This window comes from Medicago sativa, chromosome 8 (assembly GCF_051527215.1).
Source record: "Medicago sativa cultivar Bolivia chromosome 8, Bolivia_mono, whole genome shotgun sequence".
In the NCBI taxonomy this organism is placed as follows: Eukaryota; Viridiplantae; Streptophyta; class Magnoliopsida; order Fabales; family Fabaceae; genus Medicago; species Medicago sativa.
This window is the reverse complement of record NC_140756.1, coordinates 90461142-90486527: the sequence shown is the minus strand read 5'-3', so window position 1 is coordinate 90486527 and position 25386 is coordinate 90461142. Positions and strand designations below refer to the sequence as shown.

General features: G+C 30.9%; 1 protein-coding gene across 1 annotated transcript; it reads right to left on the bottom strand.

The window, feature by feature from the left end:
- Window positions 1-23243: 23243 nt before the first annotated feature.
- LOC146903149 (P-loop containing nucleoside triphosphate hydrolases superfamily protein) lies at window positions 23244-25123 on the bottom strand. The gene has a single exon (XM_085731831.1). It carries the CDS (start codon window positions 25062-25064, stop codon window positions 23493-23495), a length of 1572 nt encoding a protein of 523 aa, XP_085587957.1. The 5' UTR covers window positions 25065-25123; the 3' UTR covers window positions 23244-23492.
- Window positions 25124-25386: the final 263 nt, after the last annotated feature.

Sequence of the window (25386 nt, the reverse complement as noted above, 5' to 3'; positions counted from 1 at the left end):
TTTTGACGTAAGCTGGCCTTCCATGCTAGTCAGTAGGGTCAAACAATGAATACTAGTATTGAATGTAGTGATGTCGTAGTTGGCATGTTGTAGTATATATTTTCTTACGGTATAATCATTCTTTTGCTCAATCCACCTATAAGTAGCCATACCCATTTTGATAAGACCGAATTTCAACGGATACTAGAGTAAAGAAAAATTAGAGTGGTTGCTTTGAAATTTTAGAAGGTTCAATCTAAGATTGAAAATGAGTCGAGTCGAATCGAACATAGTAGAATTCGGTTTGACTCGATAAGAATTAGTTCAGCTCGAAATTTGACTCGAGTCTTTTTGAATCTTCTTTTTGACTCAGAGCCAACTCGAGTGAAGTTTGCGAACAAGTCGACTTGACACGATAGCTCAAAAAAATAATTCTAAACTTAAAGTTAAAATTTGACCCATAATCAAGTAATTGAAACTTGAGCTAGCGTTAACGAGAAAATTTGTTGAGAGCACATTACATTAAAATATTAATAATGTTATGTAACCTCGACGCCAAATCTGCTAGGCTTCGTCGCACAGTTTTTTATATAGCTAGCTTCTTCTCTACTTCCCACTAATGCATCCGACATGGGACTATGAAAGCTAACCCTAAACTTTTATGACACATGTTAACATTTTTCTTTAACGCACAGTTTTTATATAGCTAGCTTCTTCTCTACTTCCCACTAATGTATCTGACATGGGACTATGAAAGCTAACCCTAAACTTTTATGACACATGTTAACATTTTTCTTTAACTATAGTAATATGCTAGGAAAGCCATTTACCATAAACGTAAAAAATTGCATATGCTTAAATGCTTTTTCAAACATTCAATTTAAGAAACAAGAGAAGTTTTAAAACAAACTTAGCATAAATTATTTGAATATATAAAATCAATTTATATAAACTTAAACATTAATTTTTGAATTAGCTCATGAATCAAATGAGTCGAACCATACGAAGCTCAAATTCGACTCCTTTAATTTACAAAGGGTCCATCAAATAGAGAGGATCTGAATCTCCAACTATTATATGTAAGAATGTCTACAATAGAGTTCTCCAATTTGAATTTTTAAACAAATCTCACAGATATATTATTTAATTTATAATTTTTTAATAATATTTAATAAACATGCAAGTTTTCAATTCAACACCTAAAAAAAATTACAAAATAGAGTCCATAAATAAGATTGTATTTTTTTTTTGTGATGGCCAGGATTTGAACCCCGGACCTTATTTTTATGCATTGTCTATACCAACTGAGCTAAGCTCACGAAGACATAAATAAGATTGTATCAATACATTTTAACAATATTCATTTATTTATTCTTTAAAAACAATACTCATTTATTTTAAGGTTTCTTTTAATTTGGACCGGTAAAAGTTGGGGTTCAACTTAGACCAGTTGAAATCTGACCTTTGATACAATAATATTTAATATAGATGGTTGTGATTCAAAATCTAGTAACTGATGTACAAGTTAAGGGTATCCAAACCTAGTGCAAGACAGACCGCACAATAACGTTTTTGTCATTTTGTGAAAAATGGTTTCTGGGCCGGGTCTATAATGGATTTATAAAGTGTACCATAATTGGGTCGGGTCATAACATTGTCATTGCCATTTTCTGAAAATTATAACATTTGTGCCGCTTAAAACATTTCCATGGTTTAAAGATTCTTTTCTTTAAAAAAAAATAAAAGAAGATGAGTTTGTTTTTAATTCTGTGTATTCTTGTTTTCGTGCAGCTAAAATATATTTTTGGACAAGAACAATTTAAATATATTTGTGCAGTTTAATTTCATTTTTAGAACAGCTTAATATATTTGTAATCGTTAACACAAAACACAAATTAGATCCCCTTCTCTGCATTCATCCATTGCGAGTCAAACTCCGGTGTTTATCATCGGAATCGCTTCAATCTCTGGTGATGGTGGACATGAAAAACGAAGAAGTGGTGGAGATGTTACATGCTTCCATTGATTTGGAGTATTGAGAAACTCATAATTTTGTAGATTGATTAGTTTTAAGTTTGAGGTAATGTAAAGAATCTATGAGGTTTCTGGAGTTGAACAAATCAACAAGGTTTATGGGTAAAGCTGAGAGCGAAAGCAAGGTTGGATCAAGAAAAATTGTAATTGATCAATAGATCTGAAACAAGTGATAACTTTGTAAATTATTTGGGGACAAGGGTTACTATTGTGTATTATGACAATAGGGTGTATGGTATGAGGTAACCTGAACACAACCTGCAATACCAGGTCATTTAACTGGTCCAAGTTGAACCAAAACATACATTGGTCCAAACTAAAGGAACCCTTATTTTAATACTAAAATCGTGTGACTCCACATAAAAGTGAGTGCTTATTAAAGGCACTTAATTCAACAAGAACTTTTCACTTTTACTCCTCCAAGACAGAAAATTTTATTTTTGGAACCAGTGCCCCCGGCCCCCCGGGGGCACTGGTTAACAAGACCCTTTTTTTTCTCATTGTCTCCTTCTTCTTCCTTCGTCAAATCGTGTCTATCTTTCTCTAAATTTTAGAGAGAAGATCAAAAGAGAGATAGACACAAATTGGATGAAAGAATAAGAAAATGAGAGGATCTATCTAACTTGTCATCTACATTTTTTTAACAAGCTGACAATTTTATTTAGGAGAGAGATTGATAGATATAATAAATATTCAATGGAATCCAATAATAATAAAAAGATTGATAGATATAATAAATATTCAATGGAATCCAATAATAATAAAAACACCTTATTAACATGAGTTTTACTTATATTTCATTTGTGTGTATCTTTTGTACAAATAGAACTTAATAAAAATGAAGACGATCTTAACTCCATCCATCAAGGAGAAACAATAGAAAATATTTGTTGAGTTAGGAAAGAGACCATTTTCGTGTAAATTTTTTGCAATTTAATTTCACCCACTAATTCATTATTTCCTCTGAGGATCTACATAATTGAAGGGCCAATATCACCTTTGGACACTCTCCGATGAAAAAATCCACTTAAGATGATTTTGTTAGCTTTTAAGATTTAAATCCTTAATTTTAAAACTCATTCGGTTGATTGTGGTGGAGTCTACGGTAGGAGAGGGCAATAGGTCCCCTACCGTAGGAGATCATATCAAAGCCTTTTTTTTTTTTTTTTTAATTTTGGTACAATTTTTTTTTTTTTTTACAACTAAATTGACATGTGTTTGTAGGTGGTTGGCACAATAGATACTAGTGTTGCATTTTTTTTAGAAATGATACATCATCCTCTCACTATTATAAGCAAAAATCTACATAAAAATTTACATTTTAAATTCATTTATTAAATGATGTACGAGGTTTATAATACAGACTACATACATCATTTAATTAGAGGTGTCAATAGAGCCCCAAATTTCAAAGTCCACTTAAAAAAACCCCCACCAAGCCCACTAAATTAAAGCCCCCTAATTGAAAAGAATTATTTGGGGCCAAGCCCACTATAAAATCTATTTATTTGTGGGCCTAATAAAACCTCATATTATAATTTTTTTTCTTAACAGTTTATTTATGCAAAATAGCTTATTCGAAATAGTTTATTTATGCAAAACAACTTATTAGAATGACTTTTTAAAAACCGCTTATTCAAAACAACTTATTTATGCCAAACAGCTTATTTCGATCTCATTTTAAAAAACAACTTATTCAAAACAGCTTATTTATGCAAAACAGCTTATTCGAAACAACTTATTTATACAAAACAACTTATTTGTGCAAAACAACTTATTCAAAACAACTTATTTATACAAACAGCTTATTCCGATTTCATTTTAAAAAACAACTTATTCAAAACAGCTTATTTATGCAAAACAGCTTATTCGAAACAACTTATTTTTACAAAACAGCTTATTTGTGCAAAACAGCTTATTCAAAACAACTTATTTATACAAAACAGCTTATTTCGATTTTATTTTAAAAAACAACTTATTGAAAACAACTTATTTATGCAAAACAACATATTTATGCAAAACAACTTATTCAAAACAGCTTATTTATACAAAACAGCTTATTTCGATTTCATTTTAAAAAACAACTTATTCAAAACAGCTTATTTATGCAAAACAGCTTATTCGAAACAACTTATTTATACAAAACAGCTTATTTGTGCAAAACAGCTTATTCAAAACAACTTATATATACAAAACAGCTTATTTCGATTTCATTTTAAAAAACAACTTATTTATGCAAAACAACATATTTATGCAAAACAACTTATTCAAAACAGCTTATTTATGCAAAACAACTTATTCAAAACACCTTATTTATGCAAAACAGCTTATTCGAAACAACTTATTTATACAAAATAGCTTATTTGTGCAAATCAGCTTATTCAAAACAACTTATTTATACAAAACAGCTTATTTGTGCAAAACAACTTATTCAAAACAGCTTATTTATACAAACCAACTTATTCCGATTTCATTTTAAAAAACAACTTATTCAAAACAACTTATTTATGCAAAACAGCTTATTTGTGCAAAACAACTTATTCAAAACAACTTATTTATACAAAACAGCTTATTTGTGCAAAACAACTTATTCAAAACAGCTTATTTATACAAAACAGCTTATTTCGATTTCATTTTAAAAAACAACTTATTCAAAACAGCTTATTTATGCAAAACAGCTTATTCGAAACAACTTATTTATACAAAACAGCTTATTTGTGCAAAACAGCTTATTCAAAACAACTTATATATACAAAACAGCTTATTTCGATTTCATTTTAAAAAACAACTTATTTATGCAAAACAACTTATTCAAAACAGCTTATTTATGCAAAACAACATATTTATGCAAAACAACTTATTTATGCAAAACAGCTTATTCGAAACAACTTATTTATACAAAATAGCTTATTTGTGCAAATCAGCTTATTCAAAACAACTTATTTATACAAAACAGCTTATTTGTGCAAAACAACTTATTCAAAACAGCTTATTTATACAAACCAACTTATTCCGATTTCATTTTAAAAAACAACTTATTCAAAACAACTTATTTATGCAAAACAGCTTATTTGTGCAAAACAACTTATTCAAAACAACTTATTTATACAAAATAGCTTATTTGTGCAAATCAGCTTATTCAAAACAACTTATTTATACAAAACAGCTTATTTGTGCAAAACAACTTATTCAAAACAACTTATTTATACAAAACAACTTATTCCGATTTCATATTAAAAAACAACTTATTCAAAACAACTTATTTATGCAAAACAGCTTATTCAAAACAACTTATTTATACAAAACAGCTTATTTGTGCAAAACAACTTATTCAAGACAACTTATTTATGCATTAATAAGCTGTTTTGAATAAGTTGTTTTGCATAAATATGTTGTTTTGCATAAATAAGTTGTTTTTAATAAGTTGTTTTTTAAAATGAAATCAGAATAAGTTGTTTTGTATATATAAGTTGTTTTGAATAAGCTGTTTTGCACAAATAAGCTGTTTTGTATAAATAAGTTGTTTCGAATAAGCTGTTTTGCATAAATAAGTTGTTTTGAATAAGTTGTTTTTTAAAATGAAATCGGAATAAGCTGTTTTGTATAAATAAGTTGTTTTGAATAAGTTGTTTTGCATAAATAAGCTGTTTTGGATAAATAAGTTGTTTCGAATAAGCTGTTTTGCATAAATAAGTTGTTTTGAATAAGTTGTTTTTTAAAATGAAATCGGAATAAGCTGTTTTGTATAAATAAGCTGTTTTGAATAAGTTGTTTTGCACAAATAAGCTGTTTTGTATAAATAAGTTGTTTTGAATAAGCTGATTTGCACAAATAAGCTATTTTGTATAAATAAGTTGTTTCGAATAAGTTGTTTTGCATAAATAAGTTGTTTTGAATAAGTTGTTTTGCATAAATATGTTGTTTTGCATAAATAAGTTGTTTTGAATAAAGTTGTTTTTTAAAATAAAATCGAAATAAGCTGTTTTGTATAAATAAGTTGTTTTGAATAAGCTGTTTTGCACAAATAAGCTGTTTTGTAAAAATAAGTTGTTTCGAATAAGCTGTTTTGCATAAATAAGCTGTTTTGAATAAGTTGTTTTTTAAAATGAAATCGGAATAAGCTGTTTTGTATAAATAAGTTGTTTTGAATAAATTGTTTTGCATAAATAAGCTGTTTTGGATAAATAAGTTGTTTCGAATAAGCTGTTTTGCATAAATAAGCTGTTTTGAATAAGTTGTTTTTTAAAATGAAATCGAAATAAGCTGTTTTGTATAAATAAGCTGTTTTGAATAAGTTGTTTTGCATAAATATGTTGTTTTGCATAAATAAGTTGTTTTCAATAAGTTGTTTTTTAAAATAAAATCGAAATAAGTTGTTTTGTATAAATAAGTTGTTTTGAATAAGCTGTTTTGCACAAATAAGTTGTTTTGTAAAAATAAGTTGTTTCGAATAAGCTGTTTTGCATAAATAAGCTGTTTTGAATAAGTTGTTTTTTAAAATGAAATCGGAATAAGCTGTTTGTATAAATAAGTTGTTTTGAATAAGCTGTTTTGCACAAATAAGTTGTTTTGTATAAATAAGTTGTTTCGAATAAGCTGTTTTGCATAAATAAGCTGTTTTGAATAAGTTGTTTTTTAAAATGAGATCGAAATAAGCTGTTTGGCATAAATAAGTTGTTTTGAATAAGCGGTTTTTAAAAAGTCATTCTAATAAGTTGTTTTGCATAAATAAACTATTTCGAATAAGCTATTTTGCATAAATAAACTGTTAAGAAAAAAAATTATAATATGTGGTTTTATTAGGCCCACAAATAAATAGATTTTATAGTGGGCTTGGCCCCAAATAATTCTTTTCAATTAGGGGGCTTTAATTTAGTGGGCTTGGTGGGGGCTTTTTTAAGTGGACTTTGAAATTTGGGGCTCTATTGACACCTCTAATTAAATGATGTATGTAGTCTGTATTATAAACCTCGTACATCATTTAATAAATAAATTTAAAATGTAAATTTTTATGTAGATTTTTGCTTATAATAGTGAGTGGATGATGAAACATTTCTAAAAAAAATGCAACACTAATATCTATTGTGCCAACCACCTAGAAACACAGGTCAATTTAGTTGTAAAAAAAAAAAAATTGTACCAAAAAAAAAAAAAAGGCTTTGATATGATCTCCTACGGTAGGGGACCTATTGCCCTCTCCTACCGTAGACTCCGCCGTTGAGTGTACCATAAAAGGAAACTCATAGTTTCAAAGGTTTTGGTAAATAGTTTCTCAAAATACATGTTAATAAAGAGTAATTTATTGAAAATTATCAAGAAATATTAAATAGAAATGTATTTTTTTTAGCACTTAATGAGTTACTCCCTCCGTTCCATTTTATCTGAGCCAGTTTAATTTTTCACACAGATTAAGAAAAATGTATAAATAAAGGGGAAAGTGTAATATATTGTATTGGGAATGATGAAAGTAGTACTCCCTCCGTCCCAATTTATCTGAGCCCTTGGCTCATTTCACACAGATTAAGAAAAATATATAAATAACGGGGAAAGTGAAATATATTGTATTGGGAATGATAAAAGTAGTATTATTTAGTGTTATATTGTATTGGGAATGATGAAAGTTGTATTGAAAATTAAAATGACTCAGTTATTTTGGAACACTTTTTTTTAGAAAATGGGTCAGATATTCCGGGACGGAGGGAGTATTAATTAGAGTTATATTGTATTGAGAATGATAAAAGTTGTATTGAAAATTGAAATGACTCAGTTATTTTGTGACATTTTTTTTTAGAAAATGTGTCAGATATTCTCGGAGTGTGGGAGTATGAGTAATGACTAATGAGATGAATGGGATACAGATTGTACGGCATACAGAACCAATGAAAGACGCTTGCAGGCAATTATGTCTGCGTCACTGTGCTCTTTATTCTGCAAAACATCATTTCTAGTTAATGTGAGTGATGGTGAATTGGTATGTACGGAAATGCAGAAGGAAATACATAAAAGTGATTAAACGTTTGCCCTACGTAATGGATGGGATTGGTGCTCAACTTTTAACCTTTTCTTGCAGAGATATCACGAATAGGATGTACTCCCTCCAATTAATTTATAAGAAAAAAAAAATTATATTCATTGAATAATTAATGGATTTGATCACATTTATAGATCTAATATATTAGTTAGGGTAGTGTTAACTTGTGTCCTTAGGGCACATGTTAAGAAATCCAAATGAAGAAATATTCTATAAAAGTTTGTGCATTTAATTGATTAAAAAGTTAAAGATTAAATTAAATACACACATCTCAATAAATTATTTCCCTATTTGAATCATTAACTTGTGCCTTGAGGGCACAAGTTAACATTTTCCTATTAGTTATTCAATAAACCTAAAAAGTTGTGTTTTGCTTATAAATGTAACCGGAGGGAGTATATCATATGTGTTGTGATGGGAGAGAGCATCCGGGATTGAAATTGGTGGATGGGGGAATTCATAGTCACCAATAAAAATGAATAGTGTTTGGGCACACACATTAAAATATTTTGGCAAATTCTAACTTATGCCTCCAAAGACATACTCCCTCCGGTCACATTTATGAGCAAAAATTAACTTTTTAGATTCATTGAATGACTAATGTATATGGTCACATTTACAGGTAAGATACATTAGTTATTAAATGTATCTAAAAAGTTATTTTTTGCTTATAAATGTGACCGGATGGAGTATGTTAAGGAACTCATTATAGAAATATACGTATAAAAAATCGTGCATTCAACTTCTTAAAAGTTGACATATAATGTTTTCCAATGCAAGATTGCTCTTTTTAAGTTGCTTAACATGTGCCCTAAGGGCACAAGTTAGCATGACCCAAATATTTTTTCAATGATGAAAAAGAAATGGATAATAAAATGATTTAGTATTTCAAGAAAGAGTTAAATATGTTTTTGGTCCCTATAAATATACAAACTTTTCGTTTTAGTCCCTCTAAAATTTTCCTTCAACTTTTAGTCCCTATAAAATTTTCCATTTTCACTTTTGGTCCCTCTTTTAAAGTAAACTCATATGTAGAATACATATTTTTGAATAAAATTTTGCAGAAAAATTCATAATATTATAAGAATCTCTCCCAAAAAAATTAGAATTTTTTAACAAAACACGAATTTAATATGAATTTTTATATGTTTGATGGTTAAAAATTCATAATTAATATGTGTTTTGTTAAAAAATTCTAATTTTTTGGGGGAATTTTTTTTACAATATTCTACACATTTCTGCACAATTTCATTAAAAAATACAAAAATTAACTTAAAAATAGGGACCAAAAGTAGTGATTGAAAATTTTATAGGGACTAAAAGTTGAAGGAAAATTTTAGAGGGACTAAAACGAAAATTTGGAATATTTATAGGGACTAAAAACATATTTAACCCTTCAAGAAATATAACTTTTTTATGTGTATGTGATCAAACACTTTTCATTTGTGTTTATGACTATGGAAGAATGGCTCTTGGTTGACTTTACAAAGAAAATAACTTTCCTCTAGCTATGTCTATTTTTTTTAATGGCAAAGATATATATATATAATGGAAAAACTGTACAAGATACACTAAAGGAGCCGTCAACAGACGCTCACAAAACCACCAGCGAACAACCCCCCGGAACAAACCCCCAAGGGCCGCAACACAACACAAGAAGCACAGGAAAACAAACTCCATCAGGAGAAAAACACCACCAAGTTGTGTCTTATATAGTTATATTACTCTTTTTTAATCAGATGATAATAATCAATTAATCATTGTTCCGCGATATCGCGGAAATTTTGTATCATGATAATTTTAAAAAAATAAAATAAAAACTCTCTCACCTAGTACTCAATTATTCAAGCAAAGTGTGTTTTTCGAGAAAGTTATGTATGGCGTGCGGGTAACGACAACTCTTCATTCTGGTTCAGCAATTGGAGCAACCTTGGCTTTCTTGAATCTCAAGTGCCTTCCTTACATTGATATACATGATCTCCACCTCTCTGTCAAAGATGTCATTAACAGTGGCGAGCCCCACACCCAAATCCTTTACACCCACCTCTCTCCAGAAGCTTCATACACCATTAAAACCACTCAAATCTGTTTCAACAATGCTAAAGAAGATGTGTTTATATGGTCTCACAATATGAATGAACTTATACTAACTTACACTCACTCATGAACATGGATGTGGAAGCTGAACCTTCCGAAAAAATACAAGTTTCTTGTTTGGCTAGCCAGTCATAACTTTGTCCATACCATAGCCCTCCTTAATCACAGAAACATTGCCCCTTCAGCCATTTAATTTGTTCAAGGTGTTGCCTCCATGATGAAACCTTCCTTCACTGTAACTACTCTTTTAATATTTGGTGTCGACTTGGTTTTTCTAATTCGGATTGCTTCACTGTTACGAGTGTGCATGACTGGTTAAAATAAGGCACCACATGTTCTCAATCTAATATTTTTTCAGAAGGTGTTTGGTGGGTTTGGGGACATCGTAATATGATGTGTCTTAACAATGAAACTTGATCACTTCAATGTCTTTCTTTCAACATTCAAAATTCAGCTGAAATTATCAAGGTTATCCTGTCTACCAACACCCATGTTGTTGCAATTGATCGATATATCAGGTGGAATTTTTTGAATCACTCTTGTGTTATCCTTAACGTTGATGGGAGCTGTCTGGGGACGCCTCAACGAGCTGGTTTTGGTGGTTTGTTGTGCAACAGTGCAGGTGTTTGTGTCTCAGGCTTCTCCGGTTTTATTAACAACTCCACATATATTCTTCTAGCGGAGCTCACTGCAATCTATCACGGGTTAATCCTGGTCTGGGACTTGGGTATTGATGAATTTGTCTGTCATTCTGACTCACTCCAGAGCATATCCCTCATCACGAGAATAATTGTGAACTTCCATGTTTATGCTACTCTTATTCAAGACATAAGAGACTTGATTCGTACCAGCAATGTTTCTTTGCATCATACGCTTCGCGAGGGCAACTAGTGTGCCAGTTTTCTAGCCAAGTTTGGAGCAACTGTTGATTCTGCCTTGACAATCCATGCGTCTCCCCCTAATGGCGTTCACATCCTGCTCATGGCTGAAAAAAAACGATCATTTCTCTTTTATTTTTTTATATCCTAAAATACTATAATTTCATCGCAACCTTTGTTCCACAGAGTCACTCAATTACAATCCATCATAAGCATATTTTACATTTTCCGATTATTAAACAAGGTTTTTGTTAAAAATGTCCTTGGACCAATTTGTAAAGATTATAAATTAAGAAATTATTCTTTTAAGAAAATCACGTAGTTCAATTTTTAATGTATTGAATACACAAATTTTCAATGCTAAAAAATATACTAATTTTCATAAAAACTTCTCATTTTAGATTCTTAAAGAATCCTCCAAAGACACTGGTTAACATTTTATTTTGAGAGATTTATTAACATTAGTTGATTTGGTTGGGGTTAGCGGGGCTAACCTAATTGAGATGGATTTCACTTGGTGGGGTGACTAATTTTTTTGCTTAACAAAAAGTATGATGTATGACAAAGAAATTAGTCATAAATCATACTTTTTGTTAAGCATGTACTTTTCCCGAGACATGAGGTATTTTTCTATGGTCACACTCACAAAGAGATTGTTCTCAAAATATTCAATACTTCCTCCATTTTAAAATGACTGTCGTTTTTGGTGTTTACACACATATTAAGAAATGCAATGATTAAAAGGAAGAGAATGGTTATTTTACCAAATTATCCTTATTAACTATTGGTTAGTTTTAAAAGTAATACTTTGGAAGTAGTGTACTGAGTATTAATTGGAGGGTACAATTGAAAATAAAAAGTTATTATTGCATTGGAAACTGAAAGTGACATTCATTTTGAAACAATTTTTTTTGACTAAAGCGACACTCATTTTGAAACGGATGGAGTAATTTTTTTATCAATTTTCTTTTTATTATTAAAAAAATACTTATTTATGTGTGTATTCAAGCGGTATTTATTTAGTCTTTTGTGACCATATTAAAATCAGAGGTGCTATTTATCGAGAAATAAATCATCCCGAAGAATTCTCGACGTTTGTGCACCGTTGAATTTGTTTTGTTTACAGGAATACATGGGGTTATTGAAAAACAAGGTGGTGCCCACATGGTTACCTTACACCATCGGGATAAATATCGTGATAATAGTTTTCGGGAAAAGTAACATTTTTCTTAAAAATAAAAATAAACTAAACAATTCTACCGTTTTTCTTTAGGGGAATTAGTCACTTTAGTCCCTGAATGGGAGAGGATTCGTCACTTTAGTCCCTGAATGAAGAGAAATTGCAAAACAGTCCCTGCATGGTCAATTTCAGGGACTAAAGTGACTAACGAAGTTTGTTCAGGGACTAAATTGACTAACAAAGTCTACATTCAGGGACTATTTTGCAATTTAACTGCATTCAGGGACTAAAGTGACGAATCCCTTTCGATTCAGGGACTAAAGTGACTAATTCCCCTTTTTCTTTATCTTCTTTAAAATCTCCACTTTGTAGCACACTTGAAAATTATAATACCATTCATGTTGGTTATGAAATACGTTTCATTAACAACCAAGCAAGTTACAATAGTGTTGCATTTTATTCTTTAGTTGTGTTATTTAAACATAAAAACATGGACACAGCATGTGACATTTTTTATTTGCGGTGTCCGGGATTCGAACCCCGGACCTTACATATATTATGTGGTGTCCGGGATTCGAACTCCGGACCTTGCATATATTATGCATTGTCCTTAACAACTGAGCTAAGCTCATGATGACTACAGTATGTGACATTATAGATACTTTTTTTTTTGAAGAAATACATTATAGATACTTATTTATATCTCTTTTCATTTTTTTATTTTTTCAACTCGCGTGCATTTTAAAAATATATATAAACAAAAGGATATCATTTTATTATCAAAATTTTGATGTCAAAAATATAATCTCTCGTTATTAATGGATTTAATTTTTGTTGTATTAAGTTCAATGTAAAGTAAAAGAAATTATATGGGGGAATTAGTCACTTTAGTCCCTGAATGGGGAACGATTTGTCAATTTAGTCCCTGAATGCAGATAATATGCAAAACAGTCCCTGCATGGTCAATTTCAGGGACTAAAGTGACTAACGAAGTCTACATTCGGGGACTAAATTGACTAACAAAGTCTACATTCAGGGACTATTTTGCAATTTATCTGCATTCAGGGACTAAATTGACGAATCGTTCTCCATTCAGGGACTAAAGTGACTAATTCCCCAAATTATATGCTTCAATAATAGTCCTCGTGAGCTTAGCTCAGTTGGTTGGGATAATGCATAAAATATGCAAGGTCCGGGAAGAAACATTACCATTTGCCACGGTTTTGAAACCCCTAGTAAATATACCAAGGAAAATGCCAAGGATAACCCCTGGGAAAAAGTCGTGTGACCCTATGAAGAAAACCAGGGCCAAACCCGTCGTTTTATGTAGTATATCCCTGGGTTTTTTATGGCGCCACTTTTGAATTCAAAGTGGAAGACAAGAATGCAGAATGTCAGGCCATTGCAGGCCATAACCCAGGGCATATGCGACGGAATGCCCCTCGGATGCCGTAAAATCTCTGCATTTTGCAGATGAGTTGACCGATGCCTGCAAAACACTGATAAAGCTGACGTGCGAGGGGTTTAGGCCGTGGCTTTTTGCATGCAATCCCTGGATTTTTGTCTGAGAAATATGACCTTTCTGAGCTACCTATGCCTAACCTATGAGTGCAAAATGTGAGGGGTGATTCCGTCGTAATACCCCTGGCTTTTTGTTCTCCCTATATAAGCATGCACCGGTGCTCATATGCAGTTAACACTCAGAAAAAAATTTCATCTCATAATCTCATATAAACTACTCTTCTCCAGCAACACTAACACTAAACCTCTTAAATTTGGTAAAACTCTTTTAACTTATATTTTCATGTTTCTATTTTTTGTTACTACTCCACTAATATTTTTAATTTCATTTGTATCAGTGTCAAAGTTATACCGCCTCCTGTGTAGATCCTTGCTAAGCAGCTTGTTCTCCGGATCTGTTATTTGTCAAGTCTCAACAAGTTGTTGTTATATATGCTGATTGTTGTAGATCCTTGCATGTATTGATATAATATGTATATGTTATTGTTTTTTGGAAATATGTTGTTAGATGAAATTATTTGTAGAAAATATATATGTTTTGATGTTTAATAATAAATATGTATGATGATTTTGTTTAGAAGATATACATGTTCAATATGTTATTTATTGGTAGATTTGTTTATTATATATGTATATGCTGTTTTTTTAATAATAAACTGTAGTTTTTTTTAAGAAAAATAGGAGCTATTTCATTTTTTTTAATAAAACTGTAAATTTGTGTATTCAAAAATCTGATATATTTTTTAAATAATAAACTGTAAACTATGTTAAAATAGTGTATTAAAAATCAGGTTTTTTTTAAAAAAATTAAAACTATGTTAAAATCTGTTTTTTTTAATAAATTAAAATATGTTATTATATTTTATCAATTTATAAAATAAAACAATATAATATAATAATGGCTATTGTTTAAAAAGGAGGGGCTCAAAAATAGTATAATATAAGAAAGTTGTTTATTTAAATTAAAACAATGTTACAATTATTTTTGTTAATTAATTAAAATGATTTTTGAACCATTTAATTGTATTTGAAAAACAACTTTAAAAAAATCGAATTTTTAGTTAATTTAAATTCATTTTATTAATTAAAATTATTTTTAAAATATTAAATTAATCAATAAAAATTCGGTTTTAAAATTAAACATTTTTTTAAAAAAAATAATATACAGTTTGCCAGGGGTTAAACCCCTCGGAAGTCCCTGGTTTTTTGCTGACCTGATTTGACCTTCCATCAGTCAGTCAGTGCGTCGGTCAAAGCAGACTGCACAATAGAAAAAAGTGAGGGAATATGCCAGGGGTTAAGACAGGGACAAAGCCAGGCCATATACCAGGGGTTGAGTGTAACACCCCGTTTTCCCAACGTAAAAATTTCTTAAATAAAATCAGAGTTTTTCATCATAAAACGGAATGTCACATTTCTTAAAAAAACGTAAATGGAATAATAATTTATCCTTCAAAAATATAACAACATAATCTTTAAAACTTCGCAGCGGAATAGTTTGACAACTTAAATAATCTTTGGCACAAGGGCCTCAATATAAAATTTCATAAAACTTAGTTCAACATCAATTCTTGAAAGATTCATAAAGTAATACGTAAGGAACAGAAAGTAAAGACATAATCCCATCCCGTTACGTATCAGAGCACCTAAGACACACTTGTGAGGAGTCCACTCACGACCGCAACTAATCCTGGTTACCTGCAAGTTACCCATACGAAGAGCAACATTTCCAAGCAGAGGGGTGAGATTTCTCAAACAATAATATAAAGCATATAAATCATATAAAGTACATTCAACAACTTAAACATCTTATAATTCATTAATCATATCTAACAACTTAAACTTTCTTAACTAGTGTCACTATTCTTCCTATATTAGTCATATACTTCATCTTATATTATCAATAATATCACATACATCATCACATATCATCATTAGTAAACATGTAGCATCATATCATAAATCACATAGCATCATACCATAAATCACAATGCATCTTATCATAAATCACATAGCATCTTATCATAAACAACTTCATAATCAATCATCATAAGCAACTTCGTAATCAATCATCATACACATCATAATCATTCATCATCTTAAGCTTCATAATCATTCATAAAGCACTTCATTAATAGCTCATCAACTTGACATCTTAACATCTTAACATCTCGATAACTTGACATCTTAACAACTTGACCTGACAATGCATCTAGGCTCGACTATGCAACTCTTAACGTCTTAAACCATCTTTGATCATCATGAAAATGCAAATGCATGTGGTACCATTTTAGGGCATAAGCCCTCATCATCGTGGTTGAGCATAAATATACTCCTAGGGCATAAGCCCTCATCGTCGTGGTTGAGCAAAAGCTCCATCGTCGTGGTTGAGCAAAAAGTTCCATCGTCGTGGTTGAGCAAAAGCTCCATCGTCGTGGTTGAGCAAAAGCTCCAGGGCATGAGCCCTCATCTTTAAATGAGTATGCATGGACTCAACATCTTACGTCTTAGAAACTTTATGAACATCTATGACATCCTAACATCTTGATATCTTGACAACATAACATCTTAACAACTTGATGACTTCATAACGACTCGACGACTTAACAACTCTTATCATCTTAACGTCTTAACATCTTGACAACATATGGATCACATAAATAATTCATGTCATATCATAATATAACAATATCAAATGATAATAAACAACATCTTAAAACATCATATTCATCAATCATAAACAACTTCATATAACATCGTATTTAAACATCGACAATAATTCACTATGTATCTTTGTAAAAACATAATAAATTATCCACAACATATTTTCATGTCAAACCAAAGCTAATATCAACAACTTTCATGTTTAGAACAAAGATCAATTCAAAACAGAAACATATGAACAAAACGCAAAAACATGAAACAGAGAATGCTGTCACCGTACAATTTTATTAAGACCTCCCTGTAGTATTTTAATCATAACTCAAAGACCAAACATCATTTTCACGTCAAACCAAAGCCACTAGAAAGCTAACAAAATTATCTAAAACTTTCATGTTTACGCCTAAGACCAATTCTGTACCGATCAATACCAGTTTTTATTTTAAATTCGGAAAAGTTGTGCTGAAAGTCCATAAAAATTCACTGTGACCTACATGCAGTAATTTGACCATAACTTAAGCTCTATAAATCCTATTGACGTGAGACCAACGGCATTAGAAAGCTAACATCCATACCTACAACTTTCGTGTTTACAGATAAACCCAATTCGGAACTTAAACTTGTCTAACTGAGACAATAAAAACGCGTTTTGCACATTGACAGCAAAATCGCAGTTCAGCTGCGATTTCGCTTTGGGAAAATCTTTTCCACTTCTTATTCGATCCAATACTCTCCAAACTTGATCCTAATCATTACTCTATGATTGCCCTATCATTAGAACACGAATTATTCATCAACTTACTGTATGCAAATTCAAAGGGTTCTCAAATCTATTAACAACCTATTACAATTATTAAACCCTAATTCTTAAACTCACCAACATCTAATCCAATTTCATGGTTTTAACCTCAAAACTACATCCAATAATCATCCTATGGGTTATCTAAGGACTGTATACAATTTCTACATCAATTCAACAAGTTTTCATCATCTAATCATCAAATCTCTCTCAAAACCCTAATTCTCAAATTCTCACAAACTTTCCCCAACTTGTTAGATGCAATCTAATGATTTAACAACTTAATATTAATGCAAGATAGTCTCACCCTCACCTTAGATTAATTCTTGAATCAGCGGCAGCGTTCTTCTTTCCTAAGGTGTTCTCCTCTTCTCTTGACTTTTCTCTCCTATTCTCTTCTTTCTTGTTCTCCTCTTTTCCAAAAAGCGGTTTCCGGTAAACTCTTTCTAACCTAAGCTTCTCTATTTATAATACTAAACGCTCTTCCTAAATCTATTTTGGCCCAACAACTTATTCTTCTTTCTATTCTAACCCCCTTCTTATTTCTCTTACACCTCAAAACTACTCTATTCCTCATAATCTTATTTATTTCTAAATTAAATATATCTCTCCCCCACTTAATAATAATAATACACCAATAACAAATATATCTCTAACAAATAACAAATATATTTCTACACCAAATAACAAATATATCTATAACAAATAACAAATATATTTCTACACCAAATAACAAATATATCTATAACAAATAACAAATATATTTCTACACCAAATAACAATTATATTATGCTAGTAAATACCTACATATAACATAAGAAAATATCACATAAATCATGTAAATCATACCAATCATATAAATATATTCTAAAACTAATTAAAATAATTAAATAAAAAGGAGGGCGTTACATTGAGCCCCTCGTTTTTTCCCAGGGGTGTAACCCCTGGCAAAATGTTTGCGACGAGTGCTTTTGCAAGTGCTTCTGCCCCTAGGAAATTCCCTCACAAACGTCCAGTTTGCCAGGGATTCTGTCCTTTTCTCAGGGATTTTTCCCCTAGCAAAAGGTTTGTTGTAGAGCCCGGCCACTACCAAAAAAAAATATGCTTCAATAATAATCATTCAAATCCCATAAAAAATATTATTAATCATTCAAAGATTATGTTGTTGAAAATCAATCCCCTTTTCCGCATCTTTGAGACCCTTTGTTGGAATTAAGGAACCTTTGGATCAAAATGGACATATAATAGTATATTTATTTTGTTAACCGGATATTTTTTAAGCATAATTGTAGAGATTAATCGTTTGAGTTTGGTAGAACCATAATAAATGCTAAAACTTTCCCTCGATAGAGTTAATTATAATAGGGAAATGCTTGTTCAAAAAAATATATAATAGGGAAATGTTAACCGGTGTCCCCGAAGAATTGGTTAAGAATACTAAAAAAGGAAATCATATAGTAAATATTGCATTGAAAATTATAAAGTCAAAATAGTTTCCTTTTTTTGGTGATAATTCCCTTTTTTGTTATGCTTAACCTGTGCCCCGATGCACCGGTTAGCATGACCCATTATAATAATACTCTCTCCGTCCCAAATTATAAGCAAAAAAAAAATACACTTATTAAGGAAACTAAAAAATTGTGGTTTGTAGTATAGTTTTTTGTGTTATCCTTGGAATAAATTTCATAGAAAGATGTAAAAACAATTTGTATTGGTTATTAGTTATAGAGAAAATGAAAGAGAGAACATAATGAATGCAAACTGCATTTAATTTCTCCTTGGAAAAGATGATTTTTTGAAAAAACATAATTAAATATGATTTTTTTGACAAAAGTTAAATATAATTTTTTTAAAAAAACATAATTAAATATGATAAAAGTTAAACTTTTTTGCTTATAATATGGGACAAGGAAAATGAGTTTTTTTTGCTTATGTATTATTTTATCACGGGTTAACACCTAATTGTAATACTCCTTTGGTTTCAATTTAATTGTCATATTTGGCATGTGCATGCTTTTTAAGTAAATTATTAGATTGATTGTTTTTAATTAAAATTAGTAACATTTACTATAAGTCACTCTTATTAACTATGGTTGATGAAATGGTCAAGTGAAATTCAATAAATAAGTAAGTCACTCTTATTAACTATGGTTAATGAAATAGTCAAGTGAAATTCAATAAATAAGTGAGTCACCATAACAATTTATCAAGTAAAGAATATTTGACGTCATATCGGCACTAATATCACTATTGGATCTTGAAAGAAGTTTGAAGATCATCACATTAAACTTATAATAAACACAGAAAATTTAATATCATATCTTTATTCAAAACTTTAGAACATTAAATATATGAATCATTTTACTTATATATCATTTAACCTTTATTTTTTGTATCAAATGTGAGAATTCTAAATCACATTCGACACACCAACACAAATCTCGAGCTAAGTAAAATACGACCAAAAATTATTCAAACTAGATATTAAAACTCCACAAATTCCAATTGATTTAATCTTAAAACATATTTTCATTCATATATGCTAAAGAATCCTTTCTTTGACAGCTTGTCTTGACTTGTAAATGCCGTCCATAGTTCATTCACTCAATATTTTTCAATGCATTTTTTTTTTTAAGTTCCATTTAAAATTTCTTTTATTTATGCCTTCTATAATTTAATAAAAGGTTCACTAATCACCGTTCAATTTATGCATGGTTCCCATCAACATAGTGCAGGTATCTGATATTTCTTTGTACCAACGGTTGCAATGATAAACAAAAGCCACCCTTTTAAGTTGAGTAAAATGACACTCACTTGTTCTATTTCTATGGTTCTTATCACTTGATACTATCATTTTATTTTATTTTTGCAGAGTTTGGCGGCTAGGAGGAGTATCATTTTTTGGTGACTTTCAGGGTGGGGCTAATGGGTGAATTTGCCCTACGTGAAAAAAAATGCACGTCTCACCTCCTATAAGTTTCATCCAGTTAATTTTTCTTTTAGTGGTGAACTAATTTTTTGGGTGGTGATTCATCCAGTTATATGTGTATAAATTTTTCTACAAAAATATTATAAAATAAAGAATTGTACACCACTTTTATTAGTTTTTTCACTCATCACATGAAATATTCAAAATAAACTAAATGCGTTGAAAGTAACGTCGTTGTAAACAAACAAGCCGACTCCGTTGAAATTATTCGTACTTTTATTTTATGTCTTGACGATAAAAATATGTACGGCAAATTAATCTAAATTCTAACAAAAGAAGCCAAAAATACATCACATCCATTCTATTTGGTTTTGGTGGGACAGTTTTTTTGCCTCAATGGGGAACATTTAGAATAAAAATCTTTGCTTTGATCTCCTAGCAAGAAAAAGAGAGAGCTCAGTACATCGTCCTTGTTTGTAATGTAGTAGCTTCATGAATGAAGATCATGCTAAGTAAGTAAAAGGATTTTGCAGCTTATTTTTTGTGTGATTATTTGCATGAGTATGTATGTGGACGTGTTTTCTAATCTTCGAAGTGTTGTATTGCACGTGTTGCTACTGCTACATTTTATCCCAACAAAAAAAAAAAAAACTTATTCAGACTTTAGATGAGCTGAATAATTCCAACTAATCATACTTAATTCCGGTAAAACTAATACTAAGGCTGCAGAACAAGAATAAATTAAATTTGTCAACGATGCTTATCCTATAGTACTATTTAATTTATTCAATTCAATTGAGTGCAATTTTAAGTTTTCAAGTGGAAAAAGTAAAAGCAATGTTTGAAAATGAAGGGAAACAAGTTTACGGACATAAACAATTTGGCGTGTAGAAATGACAATGAATGAATATGAACAATTGAGATTCTAGGTTGAGGCTTTTATGCTTTTTTTGAATTTAAAGGCGACAATTAATAGCCAGGAGTACTTCGTTTTTGGTACAATGTTCTTGTTTTTTGTATTGTAGGAGAGGTACAATGTTTGTTAATTTTATTAAGTGGTCAATCATTATTATAGTAGTATATACTATATTTTTTATAGTGGTATTGGTCAATTAGTTTTTTGGTGAATATTAAGTGGTCAAGTTAAATAAAATTCGCCACGCCACACACCGTAGACTTAATGCTTAGAAAAAACTTTTTGTTTTCTTATGCAGCAAGTGTCAATAAGAAAAGGTCTCTCTTCTAATCCCCTTATAAAGTTTTGACAAGGCAAATTTTCAAATTTATAGTGGATAAGTTCGTATGATTTTTGAAACAGGTTCCTTTAATAGCGTTCATCATCTCACGAAAATAATTAAGTTAAATTATGGATTTATTCAAAAAAATTAAGTTGAATTATGGATAAAAAAAAATAAACATTTTAACCAAATTAAAACACGTTAAAAATTGAAGTTTGTCAACGTTTCCTTTTAACTTATCATATTCCGTCGAATGAAACTTATCCAATTTAAGAGACACGTTAATATGATCATTTCTGATATCTGGTATTGAAATATCTGTTTTTTATGTTGTGAGAGACTAGTCATTGCGACTAAATTCAACCTCATATGATAGTTATGTCAATACCTTTGTTTTTAATTAAAAATGTTGTTCATTTGCTTGAAATTTTTTATTTTTTATGTGTCAAATGACATATGGAAAGTTTCTATTTGAATTTTAATTTAAAAGAAAGCCTTCATTTCACTATAAATTTCTTTCAGTCTAATGTGCTTGCTTTCTAATAAACTTTAGCATGAGAAAATTTGTCTGAGCCTAATACTATTGTTAATTATGCACCCCAGCTCAGAAAAGTAAGAGGAATAACTATGATAAGATAACCAACTAACCATCAACCAAAACTTTTTGATTCTAGCTTAGCTTTCCCCTCAGCTTTATTATTAATTTGCTACATTCCCATTTTTCTTTGAAAAAATTATACAGCAATACCACTACTCTTAGCTTGACAATCTAATAGCCTTTTACAACTCAATATCAAAATCAACAGTTCAATCATCAAAATATTGCCAACTTTTTCTTAACTTTCTAGTTACTTTTGAGCCTCTCACCCTCCTTTTTCCTAACACAAAATCTGGGTTCTCTTTAGTTGTTTCCAACGGTTAATTCTGTTCATAGTTCCCAAAACACCCTCTTATCCTATCCACTGGCACAGTATTCTTTTTAAATAATCAAATTATTAAAAAGGTGAACCGTATCAATCCAATCAGACACCGACACCTAAGGCAAACTTTAGATTAAGAAAAATAAATTAGATGGAATAATAAACACATTACATCAATCACAGTACATGACGAACTCAAAATAATACTAGAAAAACCGTTTCCATCTACCTAACCAATGTAACTATTTATTTATTACTACTACGTAATCAACAATGCAGCAATGCAATTGCAAATCTGAGTCACAACAATTTCAAATAGTATTAGAGCATCAGCATCCATAGACTAATAACTGTCCAGTTTTTTGGATATACAAGTGAGTTCCACACACATTATACATCATTCATTATATATTTTTTTAATAAATAGTCATTCACTATAATAATCCATCAATGTATCGAAATTTTAAAATAATATCTGATTATACACTATATTAGTTAAAATAATCTTTAATGTTAAAATAGTCATTCAATAGACAATAATTCTTTTTCTATGAAGACTGATATGACAATAAGTATATTGCACCACCAACTCTATATTTTAACACTACTTAATTCTTTCAACTAAAATTTACTAGTACTAACCAGCCAAGTTTTAGTTAGGCATGATAAGTTGGTTGATAACCACCCCCACCCACATGTCGATTGTTATGGTCCATCTATAGAACAAAAATGACCCTAGCTTGAAGCCTCAAAATAGATTAGCTTGCCCCCAACTTCATTAGTATAATTAAATTTGTTATTATTAGCTAACAGTGCTGCTACCCTACTAATTACTCATATTCCCTACACGTCCTATCAAAGCTAATAGCCTTTTCCATTCCATGTGCACCCCAGGTGTTTACAAACCTCCCAGCTGGCTTCCCAGGTTGTAAAGGCCTAACCATACTTGGAACAAATCTTAAACCAAACTAACTGGTTGCAAAAAATAACATAAAATTATCATAATCATTCAAAAAATAACATAAACTAAAATATAAGACAGATTAATTCAATAGTTCAAAATTTAGAAGCTATAGCTTCTTCCCCTGTTTTTCCCCTGTATTTCATAAGCCATCTTCAATATTCATTTTTTGTTGAATCAAATTCACATAAACTGCATGCTGCATATTGTTGTTTCATCATTAGAAACAAGTCTTCAATAATATTATTACAACTTCTATGACAATCACTTGATTTTCTCTTCTTCCTCTGATCCTTCCTTGCAATCATCTTCAATCTCAGATTCTTGTTTAGGACTATCACTATCAAGTGCCCTTTTCTCTTGCTCTTCCTCTTCAACATCATCTTCATCTCCAACCCCATTATTTTCCCTCCTCACGACACCACCATTTTTTGCATTCCTCTCTGCTCTCACCTTCAAAATCTCCAACAACTCATCCACAGCTTTCTCTTTCTTCCTCCTATTCTTGATCAAAACCTCACTTATATCAGCTGGTGTCATCCTCGCCATTTCAACAACTTCCTCCAATTCCTTCAAAACAGAGTCATCCAAATCAACACCCTCTTCACACCCCAAATAATTCTTCAACAAAATCTTCAAAGCTTGTATTGAACAATAACTCATGAAAATATGCATATCCATTCTCCCACTCCTCAACAAAGCAGGATCAAGCTTCTCAATATGATTCGTAGTAAACACAAAAATCCTCTCACTCCCACAGCAAGACCATAACCCATCAGTGAAATTCAACAACCCAGAAAGCGTTATTGAATTCCCATTCTCTTCACTACCAACACCACCTCGCATTTCACCAACACCATTCTCATAGAAACTCCTAGAATTAACAGAAACAGAACCAACACTTTTCTTATTGTTTTTTCTGTTAGAGAGGTTAATAGAACAATCAATATCCTCAATAACAATAATAGACTTAGAACTTGTTTTCATAAGAAGCTTTCGAAGTTCAGAATTATTATGAACTTCAGTTAACTCCAAATCATAAATATCATAACCAAGAAAATTAGCCATAGCAGCAATCATGCTAGATTTTCCAGTTCCTGGAGGACCATAAAGAAGATACCCTCTTTTCCAAGCCCTACCAGTTTTATGATAAAACCCTTGTCCATTTGCAAAATCTTGCAAATCTTCCATAATCTCTTTCTTCTTCACAGGATCCATAGCCAACGTATCAAAAGTACTTGGATGCTTAAACGGCACAGATTCCCATGGATGACCCCAAGAATCCAACGACCCACCTCTTGAATTTGTGTACAATAAACGATCTTGATTCTTTCTTCGTATATCACTAGCTTTTTCCATAATGTAATCCAAATAAGAGTTTAACAACAATTGTTTATCTTTTTTCTTGATACGAAGAGTGAAACCTCGTTTTTCATCTGGTAGTGGACGCCATGAAAATGTTTGAGAGTTTCTTTGTGTGACAACATGTTCCCAAACAACGTTAACGCCGTTAAATGTGTCGATGATGCTGTCATTGTTTGCGAGACCGAACGTGAAGGCGCTTGAGTTAACGGCGCGTGTTAAGCTTAATCGGTTTCCGGTGATGGAAACGGAGGAACTTAGGTAAAGCTGAACCGCGTTGTAGAGCTCGTTGGTGTTAACGCCGTCGATTTCGGTTATTTCGAAGTAACAGTAAGAGGAGAAACAGTTGAAGAGTTTGTTGAAAAGTTTAGCGGAAGCGAAACGGAGTTCGGGGGGGAAAACTGTTTGGAGGATTGTTTGGAAGAATGCAAATACACCAAGAATTGATGCAAGAGAAGTCCAATATTCTTTCATTCTAATGGTTTTGGTTTTAGGAATGATGATTTTTTTGTTGAGAGGAGATGAATTAATGTAATTTTTAATGAAAAGGTGGTGATGTATTTATAGAGAGTTGTGAGGGTGGGGGTATAGTAGGGAGAAAAAATAAGAGGGAAGGGAAGTTTGTGGAGAATAGAGGAAAAGGCAAAAAGGGGGGGGTTTGATATTGATTTGTTTTGTATTGGTGTAATTGAATTGAATGCAAGTGAATGAGTGGGTGGGGCATGTAAGTACAAAGGAAAACAGCAGAGCAAAGAGGAGAACGAAAAAAACAAAAAGGGTATTTGGAATTTTGTGT

Bases quoted from the DNA above. Each gene is read 5' to 3' on its own strand.
- LOC146903149 (XM_085731831.1), bottom strand. From the start codon at position 25,064: ATGAAAGAATATTGGACTTCTCTTGCATCAATTCTTGGTGTATTTGCA.